Source organism: Artibeus jamaicensis, unplaced genomic scaffold (assembly GCF_021234435.1).
Source record: "Artibeus jamaicensis isolate MK-2021 breed Jamaican fruit bat unplaced genomic scaffold, CSHL_Jam_final contig_233, whole genome shotgun sequence".
NCBI classification, from domain to species: Eukaryota; Metazoa; Chordata; class Mammalia; order Chiroptera; family Phyllostomidae; genus Artibeus; species Artibeus jamaicensis.
The window spans coordinates 16,516,959-16,530,277 of NW_026521486.1; the positions used below are offsets into that span (position 1 = coordinate 16,516,959).

The following is a 13,319-nucleotide window of genomic DNA, read 5'->3' on the forward strand; positions in this document are numbered from 1 at the left end:
TATCCCGTGGATTATCTTCTTACTTTTTTCAGAGTGTCCCTTGAAGCATGAAAAAAAATTTTTTTTTAGTAGAGTGCAGTTCATTTGGGTTGTTGTTGTTACTTTCGTTTCTTTTGTGCTTTTGGTGTAATATCTAAAAATCCATGAATACATTGAAATTATGAGATTTACTCCTATGTTTTCTTTTTAGAGTTTTATAGAATTAGCTGTAAGTTTAGCTATTTGATCTGTTTGAGTTAATTTTTGTATTTGGTGTGCTGGTAAGGACCATAGACAAATCGGTTTATTTCTGAACTTGTAAGTGTATTTAATTTATCTGTAAATCTAATTTACAGTGTAGCAGCACTGCACTGTCTTGATTACCATTTTGTTCAGGGGTAAGTTCTGAAGTTGGGAAGTGTGAGTCCTCCAACTTCAGGTGTGTGTGTGTGTGTGTGTGCATTTGTTTTCACTGTTCTGCGTTCCATGCGGTACCATGTAAATTTTAGAATCAGCTTGTTAATTTCTACAAAGAAGCCAGCACAATTTTGATAGGGATTGTGTTAAAGCTGTAGATCAATTTGAAAAGTGGTGCCATCTTAACAATATTAAGTCTTTTCATCCACGAACATGCAATTTTTTCCATTTATTTAGGTCTTTAATTTCTTTCAACAGTGAAGTTTTGGAGCCGAAGTTTTTATTTTTGTTAAATTTATTCTTAAGCATTTTATTTTTGAATGATGGTTTAAATGGAATTGTTTTCTTAATCTGTTTTAAGGTTGTTCATTATAAGTGTTTAGAATAACAAGTGATATTTGTATATTGATCTTGTATCCTGCAACTTAGCTAAACTCATTCATTAGTTCTAAGAGTTTTTAGTATATTCTTTGGTTTTTTTTCTATATGCAAGGTTATGTCATAAGTGAGTAGAAGTAATTTTACTTCCTTTCTAGTGTGGATGCCTTTTATTTCTTTTTCTTGCCTAATTGCCTTGGTTAAAACCTTTAGTACATTGTTAAATGAAAGTGGTGAGAGCAAACAACCTTGTGTTATTTGTGATTTTATCAGAGAAGCATGCAGTCCTATACCATTAAGTATGGTGTTGGCTGTGGGTTTCTTGTGGTTAACCTTTGTCAGATTGAGAAATTCCCTTCTGTTCTTATTTGCCAAGTGTTTTTATCATGAGAAAGCATTGGATATTGTGAAATGTTTTTTTCTGTATCTGTTGAGATAATCATGTGACTTTTGTTCCATTTTGTTAATGTGATGTATCATGGCAATTGTCTTTTGGATATTACCTCAACCTTGCATTCCTGGGATAAATCCCACTTGGCCCTAGTATATAATTTTTATACATATATCACTGGATTCAGTTTTCTAATATTTTGTGGAGGATTTTTGGGTTTATATTTATGAGCATATTGATTTTAGTTATGTCTGGTTTTAGAATAGGGGTAATACTGGCTTCATAGAATGAATTGAGAAATGTTACTTCTATTTTTTAAAGAGTTTGTAAAGATTTGGTGTTAATATTTTCTTAAATGTCGGGTAGGATTCACCAATGAAAGCATCTGGGCCTGGGCTTCTCTCTGTGGGTAGTATTGGTGATTACTGATTCATTCTCTTCACCTGCTGTATGTCTGTTCACAGTGTGTATTCTTTCTTAGTCTATTTTGGTAGTTTATGTCTTCCTAGGACTTTTTCTATTTCATCTCAGTTATCTAATTTATTGGAATATAGTTGTTCATAGCATTCCTTTATAATCATTTTTATTTCATTAAGATTTATAATAGTGTCCCCTGTCTAATCATTTTTTACTTTTGGGGGGAGGTTTATCTAACTAAAGTTTTGTCAGTTTTGTTTTATCTTTTCAGTGAATGAGCTTTTGGTTTTATTGACTTTATTGTTGTTCTATTTTAGAATAATGTCTTCATACTATTAGAGATATGTTTGTTTTAAAATTAGTTTTTCATAACAGTAAATGAGATATATCAAGTATTTGAAAATGTGGTCTGAGCATTTTATTTGTTTTATCAGATTCTCAGATACTTAACACTGGAAGTGATTTGAAAGAAAATGTCACACATGAATCAGTGCTGCTCACCAGTGGAAAGTACGACCTGAAGAAACAGCACAGTGTCACGCAAGGCACTCAGACGAGTCCTGAGGCTCCTTGGCCTCCTCAGTCAGTTAACTTTGTTGAGTGCTCCTTTGGCTTTACTAGGGAACAGGTAATGGGTAAACTAATTTATTCTCTTTCAGTTTCAGCAATTAAAATAAATGGTACATGCTAAATAATTAAGAGGTTATTTACTTATTTAAGCACCCTTTGCTGAGTGCCTCTTGTGGACTCCCACCCTGTGTTAGATGTTGGGGATGGCCTGTTGAGCATGATGGGAACCGGCCCAGCCTTCAGCGGGGCTGCCTCTAACCAGGAGATGGGGGAGTGAATGTGGGCGAGTGCTGGTTTCTCATTCTGGAATGCCTCCTGGGGAATAAAGTCACGTTGATGTCTTTTTTTATAATGTCTTATTTTTAAGTTGGAAGGATATTATAATATTTCAGAAAAATATTTAAAACAACTTTAGTACATTCTAACCTCCTAAATAGTGCTATTAATACTTTATTTTCCTCTCAGGCTTTTTTCCATAATTTTATTACACACTTGTTATTTTAGTGTATATACTTTATTGTTTTTTACCTAGTATTGTTTAACAGTTATTTTTTTTTATATTGATACGTATGCTTCAAATTCACTTTTAATGGCAGGTAATGTGGATGTGGATATAATCTCATATCTAAACTTTCTGTTAACATTTGTTAGTATTTGAATTGCTTTTTGTATTTGCCATATCATAAATAAAATGTCCAGCAGAAGTTTAATTCTGCATAGTAGAACCACAGAATGACTTCATTTATGTTCAGCAGGGTTTGTTGGATGTCACCTGTGAGCCAGGATACAGAGTTGAACAGTGTACCATCCTTATCTGTTGAGAAACTCAAAGTCTAGTGGGAAAGACGGGAGTGTGTGATTGGTAGTTACAACATACTGTTGCGATGCTGCACTAGAGATTGAGGAAATACAGGAAGGTACCCAGCTTGGTTTATAAAGCAGGAATTTTTAAGATGGGACTAAAAGAAGTCTGAGAACTCTTTGAAACTAAATATATATATTTTGATGTATCTGTAAATGCATTTTTCTGGGATAGAAAGTACTTAGTTTTATCAAATCTTCATAGTGAGGGGTTAGGGAATAGTTCTAAGAGGATAAAGTACTTGAACTAAGTGTTAATTAGGAGGGACACCTTTTGGCCATCTAGATGAAAATGCCTAATGAGACGGTCAGAATGTGGGTCTGAAGCTCGAGAGGGTGGTTTACACTGTGTCGGGCTGCGTGTGATAGTGGGAGCCGTAGCAGTACATGCAGTCACCTAAGAGAGTGACTCGAGTGATAACAGAAGGTGACCCATCCCAGAGGCTAGTAGAATATTAAAATGTAAAGGTTCTTAAACAGCAGAGGAAAAGCCCACATGTGGAAAGGGATAAACACGAAAGAGCTGTGGTATAAAACGCAGAAAAGGAGAGACACTTAGGAAAGTGAGGTGAGTTCAGCACTGTCTAAAGCCACAGAAAGGTCCAGAGAAATTAAAATGAAACTAAATCAGCGTTAGATTTTGAAATTAGGATTTAATTCGTGTTTTGAATTGCTGAGTCAAAACTTGTGGACCTTTTAAAGGGCTTGAAATGTGTTTCCACCTGGCTTCTCAAGGCAGTTTTCAGCATAAGTGCATCTTCACCAGCACTGGGTGTTTTTACTGTTCCAAGGGTCATACCTTTAGCTACTATATAAATTATCTGTGTTTTCTGAAAATTATTGAATTCTCTGATTTTTCAAATTTGTCATTTCAGCTCTTGGAAGAGAACGAATCTCTTAAGCAAGAATTGGCTAAAGCTAAAATGGCTCTTGCAGAGGCGCACTTGGAAAAAGATGCTCTTCTTCATCATATAAAGAAGATGACAGTCGAATAGTGGGAGTGGCAGTCCGAAGCTCAAACTGTAACTCTGGAGGCTGTATTTATGCTGTGATGTTTACCAGTTAGCGAGAGAATTTCCTTTTCATGAAAAAACAATAAAATGAAATGGAACATGATGAAGTGGTGACTATTCCAAAGCCAGTTTAGGAAATACTAGGTACGAGCATTACAATCTTTTGGTTGTTTTGTGTTTTAGAGTTGAAACCTCTTTTAAACTGGTGTGATAGAGGGAAAGTCAACACATACGGTAAAATAATTCCATGCCTAATGAAAAGAAGCTGTCATTTCCTAATTTTGATACCACACTATAGGCATTTTTTAAAAGAAAAATGAAATCTATTGTGTTCCACAGATAATAATTACTATTATTTACAAAGTTGCAAATGCTTTTAAGGCTAATGTAAAATAAAAGGCTTACATTTTAAATGTTATTAAAATAATGTACTTAAATCTATAATTATTTAATTACTGTAAAAAATCCAATCAGATTAATAAATTATATAAATACCGGGTTTGAAAGTTCTGGAAAATCATCACCTTACTGAACTTATTAAGTAACTTGGAGGTGTGAAAAAGAAATTATTTTAAATGATGGGTAAACTGTGTAAGTTGAAGCTATAATTTTCCACAAGATGGTATAAGTGTAAAAATAAAAAGCATAAACTATAAAAAGCAAAACATTAGAGTATAAGGCCAACTGATTTAAAAAACATTACTTGTACATTCCTTGAAATATTTATTGTTATAAGCAAAAGAATAATTTAACTATCCCACTAAATTTGTCAGCATTTATAACTGTAATAATTTTTATTAATACTATTTGTATGATTTCTTTACCTTTATCTTTTCTCTGTTTAAGGAGGGGAATGTTTTCAGAGAATTTTCTTTACACATACAGAAACCAATTTGATACCATTCTTGTAGTATCAGATTTAGGTAGATGTTTGCACATACCCAATTTATATAGCTAGTTTTGATTAAAGTTCTTTGTGACATATATACTTCTATGATAATAATATTGCTAAATTCTGAATTCTATTTTCTAGGAATTGTTACGGTTGAAGCCAACAAGAGACACTCTCAGTCATGCATTATGAAATACAAGTTCATGAGTGTTTGAGAAAGAGAGGCTTTTAAAGATTTAAAATATATTTCTGATAGAATTAAACTAAGTGGGGGTCTATTTTAAAATTTAAATTCTTAAACATAAACATATCGTAGGTAGAAGGTAAAACAGCTGGACTGCTTTTCTTTAACATACTTGAACATTTTAAACGATGTGACGACGCTCTATGGTGCTTTGCTTATTGGCATGACTTACATCGCCATCCCTGTGTCTGAGTGCTCGGAGGAGAACACATGTTTCGTTACTTAAGTGTTGGAGTGACTTAGCTTTTATTGAAAACAGTACTGGCCTTTTTTTCTTCTGTAACACCCATTTTCACTGACATGATTTAAAATACAGGCCCTGTTTTGGGAGGTGAGGATACAGCAAAGAACAAATTTAAATTGTTAATGGTTTACCTCAGAGTATTTAAAAGTTATGTGAAACCATGTTAATCTAAAACTTTGTAGTAGTTGTCTTAGATTAAAAGGGAGGTCTAATTAAAGATTTGAGCTGTATAGCTAATATCTTTTTTCTTTTGATTTATGGTACGTATTCAAGAAATGCAGCCTCTCATATAGAAAAGCAGCTTTGATGAGAAGTTAACTTCTTCAGAGTTGACATTGCTTCTCAGGATTGACCTATTTGCTCTCTGTAAATTTTAAATTTGTGGTATATTTTAGTTAGTGTTATAGAAGCCGAATTTTTAAAATATTTTTTCCATTGGCCTTCTCAAGAAAGTCGTATACAGTAGAGATGCTAACTAATATGGATCTGAGCATTCCGTGTGCTTTGTTGGATTTTTAAAACATGTATAGTGTGTGCTGTTTTTATAGAGATTTAAAATTCATAAAACACTTCCAAAAAACACTGTCTCATGTAATTTCCACAAAAGCAATGTGGGAGGTAGGTATTATTCACATTTTAGAAATTAAATAAAAACCCTAAGGCTCAGAAAAGACAAGTCAACTTGATTGAAATCACAATTAATACCCTGCTTTTTTTTACTTAAATCCCAGTTATATGGTCATTAATTCATACATTTTGCCATGGGTGGGGAGCATCACTTACTGTCTTTTAATCCATTTTTCTTTTAAAGATAAATATAATACTTTTAATGGTGTGTGTGTGTGTGATAGGTATTATTCAAACTGCTTAAATGATAGTGAGAGGATTTTTTATTGCTTCCGTGAATTCCAGCCTTTTCGGTGGTCAGAAGTATAGGAATAAGCCTATACAAGACTTACCAGAGTCCTTACATGACTGCAAATTACAAATAAAGTTGCCATATCTTGAAAATATTTTTTCTAAATCTCTAGCAGAGATATTAGTGATCAGGGAAAATAAATGGTACTTGTGTTTTGCATTTCAATTTTGTGAATGTGAAAAACATTTTCTCAGTATCTTGTTTTTATTTTTTTTTCTCATTTTATCTTAAAATTTCAGAAGGTCACCTTATGGTAATAGTTGTGATGAACATTATTTTTAAGTCATGTTAGAATGGCTGCATATGATTGCAGGCAATTATATGTGGCTTTTTATTGTCGTTATTGTTATTCAATACTTGAGTTATAACTTCCTCTTTAACAAGTTTTTATTAACCTCAGTTTTTCAAAGCATCTTCTATTTCCGTGAATGGCAACACCATCACCCTGCTTTTCAAACTAGTAACCTTGAATTCACCTTAGGCACCATTCTCTCTCTAACTCTCTCTCTACCCTTACCCCTGTCAATTCATTACCAGGTTTTGTCATTTTACCTTGCAAACATCCCTCCAATTTGTCTAGTTCACTTCTCACCACCTTTCTAATCCAGGCTACCATCAGCACCTTTGCCTTGAATTACTTGAATTGCCTCCTAACAGGTCATCCTACAGCCACTCTGGACCTCTTTGGTTCATTCTGTAGGTGCAGGCAGAGTTCTTGTTTTTGAAGTGCAGTTTTAATCAAGGTAGCCCACCTATCCCTTTCTTACCCTTAGCTTAAAATACTTTAGTGACTTTTCATTGGTCTTATGATGGAAAAAAAAAACTATCTTGTAACCTACAAGGTCATAGATTAGGGCCACCATTTACTTTATATGGTAACTCTAAGCATTGAAAGACTTAATGTCTCATAAAATTAAAACTGTGCCAGTAGCTGGCACATCACCTTAAAAAGCACCCAGTAGAAGATACTATTGCTATTGCTTCGTTAGCCTCATTGTGTAGCATGTTTCAGTTACTTTGTGTTCTGCTTTGGTTGCACTTTAAGTATCTGGAATAAGTGAGAATAGTGTGCTTCTTCCACATTGGAAACTTGTTCGTGCCATTCCTTTGATTTGAAATACCTTTCGCTACTCATCGTCTAGTTAATTTCCATTTGTCTTTAAGATCTCCACTCATCCCCTTATTTCTGTCACAAAACAAGACTGCTGTTACACGTAATTACATGAACACATATCTCTAGTTAGCTTTGAACACTTTTGTAATTGTAATATGTATTTGTTAATGTAGACCCTCTAAATGGTAAACCCCTGACAACAGGAATTATGTTTTTGTTGTTGTCATCGTTCAACTTTGTATTCCTTATCTCTCATACAGTGCCTGGCACACAGTAGGTGCTCAATAAAATTGTTGAAAGAATAAAATGGATAAGGTACCAAGGATGTTTTCAGGTATTGAGTTCTTCCTCTCAGTTGGATTGATGGGCGGGGGAAGGTAGGCTGAGAAGTAGGTAGTGGTTGTTTAAAGGGACAGACTCCCTTATCCATAGGGGGAAAGGTAGGGAAATGGAGAAATTGGCCATATTGTATTGTTTAGAATTTTGAATATCTGAACCTATAGTTAATTTATCACAGGCCATCCCAAAACAAAATTAGCATATCATGTCATAAAACTACTACAGTGCCAGAATGTCATCTGTCTTTTATTGCGGCATATGGTGTTGTGGCTGTCGGGATCTGCCAGTTCTGTCAGCTCAGCAGAGTGGAAAGAAGGCCAAGAGACTAATAGCTGAAAGGTTTCGATTTTGAGAACTTGACTGATAACATAGTATCTATTGTGCCTAATTCTTAAACTGCAAGCCATCTCATTTTAGCTTATGCCTAGAGATGCTAAGGGAAGTAAATTTTTAACTTCTATTTCCTTTTGGAATAAGATAAGGAAAGTTGGGAACACACAGGATATAAAAACACTAATGCAGTAATTTTTAAAACAATTACAGTATAAAATTTAAAAAATGTTTTGCTGTCTTTATTGAGAAATAAAATAATTAAGGTAACATGAAGCAAAAAAGCAAGAATGGCTGTTTTTATAAACCATTAGATATTACTTAATGGATTATCATAAGGTGGAGGGAAATGCATGTTGATGTCACAGTATTGAAATTCAGCATATCAGTTGCCAACACTGCTGTATAGTCCTCGGTTTATAGTCTTTGTATAATCATAGGTTTGAGAATTTGAAACTTTTAAGAGAAAAGTTTTAAAAACTATGAAACCAACTTAATATCTTTTTTCTATTTACATGATGAAACATTTATGATAAAACCTTTTTGATTTTGAAAAATAAGGTACCTAAATCACTAAGAAGAATAATCTGGATTTTAAATGACTGAAAAAATTGGACAAAAAGGCAATACTTATAAATCAGATATTTTCAATTTGTGTTATCAATCAAAAGTTGATTCATTCTGTACAAGTTATACTAAGTGTTAAGTAAAATTTCTCATTTTTGACTTTCAATTTTTATGTGAAGAAATAGTAGATTGTTTAGGTGAAGAAATACTTGGTGTTACAGTGGTGAGGAGAGTACAGTGAGGTGACTAACCTTTTTCTTATTATCATTTAGCAGAATTGTTTTGGTTGGTATGACAGAAAAAACTCAAATACTGAGTCATAGATGTCATCAAGAATAAAAGACATAGGCATATGTGAATAAAGGTGTAAATAAGTAGAGATGAGAAGAATCCCTGTAGGATATGGGTGAAATAAATTTATAGGGGGATGACCAGGGTCCATCCTTCACAGTATTTTAAGTCACTTCCCATTAAAATAGATACACAGTAAAATCGGAACAGGAGCACTTAAAAATAGCCACCATGAGCAAATCCAGTGTAAGGAAATATGTTGAACAAAATGTCGATAATTAAGCACTTGAGAAAGATCTATGATAAAGAATTCACTTGGTTTATCATATGAATTATAGCCTAAAGCAAAAAATGAAGCAAAAATTCTTCACTTTAATGTGCAAAAATTGGCACATGTAAAAATTCTTCAATAATGATATGCCCACAAAAAATACATCTATTGGAATCTTAAGATTCCAAATTTGACATTAATATTCAAGGTACTCATTGCTGTTAGAGACATTTTATTGGTTAATAATAATGTGGCATCTTAGCATTTTGTCTGAATTCAATATATTTACTTGATAATTCTTATTAGCATAATTAGCATAGATATGATAATCATTTGGTGCTTCTCTCTGGTTTATTTTTACTTTCTTTATTCCTTACAGTCTAATAAGATTTTTCCACAGAAAACATTAAAGCTATGAATGCAAAAGAGTTCTAAAGAGGAATATAAAATGAGCAAATAAGGCAACTTTTTAATATTTTATTTCTAGAAATTTGTAGAACTTAAGGCTTTCTCATATTGTAATACCAGTATAAAAACGTGAAAGATAAGTATAGGTTCTTGCTTCATTAGCATGTTTGAGAAGTACCATAATGTATGTAAGCCTTTCATCCATTTTAATGGTAATTTAGTTAAGACTTTGCAATTCTTACCTGTATCTTTAGTAAGTCCCCCCTCTTTTTTGCCTTCAGAATTGTTTCATGTTAATATGTTTTGTTGAGTAGGCTTCAGCTTTGAATTTCTTTTGATTCACTTTTTGTGTAGTTCCACTATTATGTCTAGATGCCATTATAGAGTGACCAGTTTTAAAAACTAAAGTAAAACTAATATATACTGCTAAGTCCCTTTTGCTATGTAAAACAACATAATGTTCTGGTCAGGAAGGTTGGTACCATTATTGCACTTATCACAACCTCCTTTTACTCTTGGTTTTATTTTTAATTTTTTAGGCATAATTGCTTAGATTGTCCACTAGTTCTAAAATACCTTGATATATCTTGTGAGCATACTAAGTATTTTTATTAATATTACTTCTTATTTTCTAGTTACATAGATTACTTGGCATTTACATTTATGTAAACATAGAATACCTTTTCTCCTTTACATACCATGATCATTTCCCCATATCACTGTTAGTTCTTTATAAACATAATCTTAATGATTGTATAATATTTCATTGAGTAAGTAGATCACTAAAATTTAACAGTTGCTGTATTATTAATTATTTTGGGGTTTCCTCATGTTTTACTATTGTAAATAACTGTAATGAACATTTTTGTGCTGGAAGATTATATAGGTGTTGGAATCTTAGGATAGATTCCCAAAAATAGAATAACCACATCAAAGGCCATAGTTTCCTATGATCAAAACTACTTTCCAAAAACCTCAACAAAACTTGTATGCTCAGAAGCACTGTCATCAGTAGTGAACATCATTATTAATAATAAAGCAAACAAAGGCTGAAATGAAAGAATATTAGACAATATTTCAGTGTCATAGAGAAGGAGAAAGTGTCAGTAAAGGTAAATGCGTATGTAGGGGAGCTTCATCCAGCAGAGCTCCCCTGCTGCCAGGGATGCGAATAAGTGTACCAAGACATGATCTGCTTGGGGAGGAAAGGCTGACCAGTCTCTCAAAGGAGGAAGGTGTCAAGCCCTCTCTCAATGGGCTTTTATTGAGTTTAGCTTGCATAGGGATGCATGTCAAAGAAAGGAGGTGTGGTTTACAGGTAACATGTCTGGGATCACAGGGTTTCATTTGAGTCCAGGGTCTGGTTGACAGGGTGACACCAATTGGCTGTAAAACTTTGGGGAAACAAACTTTGTGCTTGGACCCTTAACGTTTAAATTAGGGACACTCTTAGTAAAGCAGGTTTCATAGGACTTTATGCATTTTTTAAAATTTTATTGATTATGCCATTACAGTTGTTCTATTCCCTCCCTTCATTCCCCTCCACCCTGCACTCCCCTGCCCCCTGCATTCTTTCTTAGGCCTGATAGCCCCCTTCCGGGGATCACCCATTCTGGCACAGGGCTGCATCCCCCTTCAGCATTGTTTCAGACCAGAGTCAGGTGGGGGAAGCAAGGCAGCCAAGGAATCAGACTTTTTTTACAGATAGAATAAGGACTCAGGCTATGATAAAGCTGAGGGGTGAGGGTTTTTTGTCCCTTCTCCACAATCCCCTAAGTCCTTTCCTGATGGCTTCTTCATGACTGTGCCTGTCTTAGGTTGTTTCTTGAGGAATCTTACCTATCATTAGCTATCCAGCCATTCTCTAGGGGCCAAGTAGGGTGAAGTAAAGGAGGCAGAGGCTGTGCCCCTGCTAGAAGAGTAAGTTTTGTCTCAGTGGCTTATGGTTCCCTGGTCCCCTAGCCATGGGGCCTTTTTTCCTGTTGGTGGGGTTATAGCTCCTGAAACCAGGCAGGATGGTTACCAACATGCGTAAGCAGTTAGATATTCTTGTAATAATCGTATGTACCTTTTGTCTACAAAATGAAGCATCTTCTTAAACAATTGTTAGTCAAAGCAATGACTTTGTTTTATAATAAAATTTTATTTTTATATAATTTAGGAGACTGAGACATTAAAAATTATTTGTTTTTGGATATAATGTATAAAGTATAATGTGTGACATTAACAACTGAACACAGTAGGAGCAGAAGTGAGACGTTGGAGCCTGAATATATTTTGAAGATGCATCTGTTGAGCATTTGGATTGGATGTGTGGAAGATAAGACCAACTCTAGAGTTGGTGTATGGTTTCTGACCTGAGCGAGCAGTTTACTGAAATGCCTAATGGAGAGTTCAGCCTCTCTGGACCTGAAATACTGTGCTGTGATTGCACACCCACTTACCAAACAAAATCCCTGCAGATAACTCTCCTTCTTAGATGAAGTTGTGAGCCATCTATTGTTACTTGAGCACATCTCTTTTGTGTAAAGTATGTATGTAAGTGTGTAAGGTTTGATGGGTGTTAGCTCCTTCCTTAAGCATTTATTATACAAGGCTCAGCACAAATAATGCCCCCTTTTTATTAGAAAATCATAGGTGTGTAATTCTGTAATATAACAATATCACACTCAAGTATACCATATGCCATTTTAGGTGAAATGTTCAAGTTTATAAATCATTACACCCATATTATTACCCTACCAACTATACTCAAGCAGGCCTTACTTCTGCCAGGCCTTGTGGATGAAACCAGGAGAGGTTGAAACAGAGCTCTTTGTCATTCACTGTTCATGGGTCAGAGGTGAGGAAGAACCAGGACAGGAGACCAAGAAGCAGTGACAGGAGGAAAATTGATTAAGAAGGAGGAAATGACTGACTGTTAAATGCTGCACAAAGATAAAAAATGTGAGGGGTGAAAATCGACAATTAGATTTAACAATAAACAGTTTCAATACAAAAGGGCAAGACCTGTTTGCCGTGGGGCACAGGGAACAATAAAAGATGAAAAATGGGGGCAGATGAGCATAGACACCCGTGAAGGAGTTTTGTATGAAAATGCAAGTTTTTTATAACTTACAATCCAAAATGGAACACGTTTGTGAAGGGCATCAGTAATAAGCAAAAATTTAATAAATATATATGAACTGCCATGACAAACTGAAATAAACATCCTTTTACGAAGGAAAGGAGAGAAGGCTATGACTGGAAGTGATACTTTTTTGGGTTTTTTTTTAAGGGAGGAATAATAGGTAAAAGGAATGACCTAGTAGGGAAGTTTTATGATGAAAAAGGACACTTTTGGAGCAGGCAAAGAGCAGTAGGCATTTGAGTAGGCAACAGGGGAGAGAGTATAAGGTGCACAAGAGAAAGGCTGGTGTTAGCCAGGAGCACAGAAGGTAAGGAGTATGGAGACAAATGCAGGTAGGGGAGGTGATGTCTTGGGAGCTCTTGGGAATGTTCCTAAGAAAGGTTTGTATTGAAATAGGTAGTTTGGTCATCAGCTAAGAGTGAAGACTAGGGAGGGTTTTAGGACAGAGAAGATACAGAATAGATTTATAGGAGAAATGAATGAATGAATGGTGTAGATAAATACAATAGGTTTTCCAAGCACCATTAGGATCCAGTTGCTTTTA

The 13,319-nt window shown here is 34.5% G+C and overlaps 1 protein-coding gene across 3 annotated transcripts in view; it reads left to right on the forward strand.

Moving 5' to 3' along the window:
* BLTP3B (bridge-like lipid transfer protein family member 3B) overlaps positions 1–7,661 on the forward strand; it is a 76,030-nt gene extending 68,369 nt beyond the window's left edge. For all 3 annotated transcript variants that reach the window (XM_053661602.1, XM_037160170.2, XM_037160171.2), the window contains 2 exons: positions 2,017–2,210; positions 3,889–7,661. In XM_053661602.1, coding sequence (XP_053517577.1) covers positions 2,017–2,210; positions 3,889–4,008 — 314 coding nt within the window. In that variant the 3' untranslated portion in view covers positions 4,009–7,661. The remainder of the gene's footprint in view (positions 1–2,016; positions 2,211–3,888) is intronic.
* Positions 7,662–13,319: the final 5,658 nt, after the last annotated feature.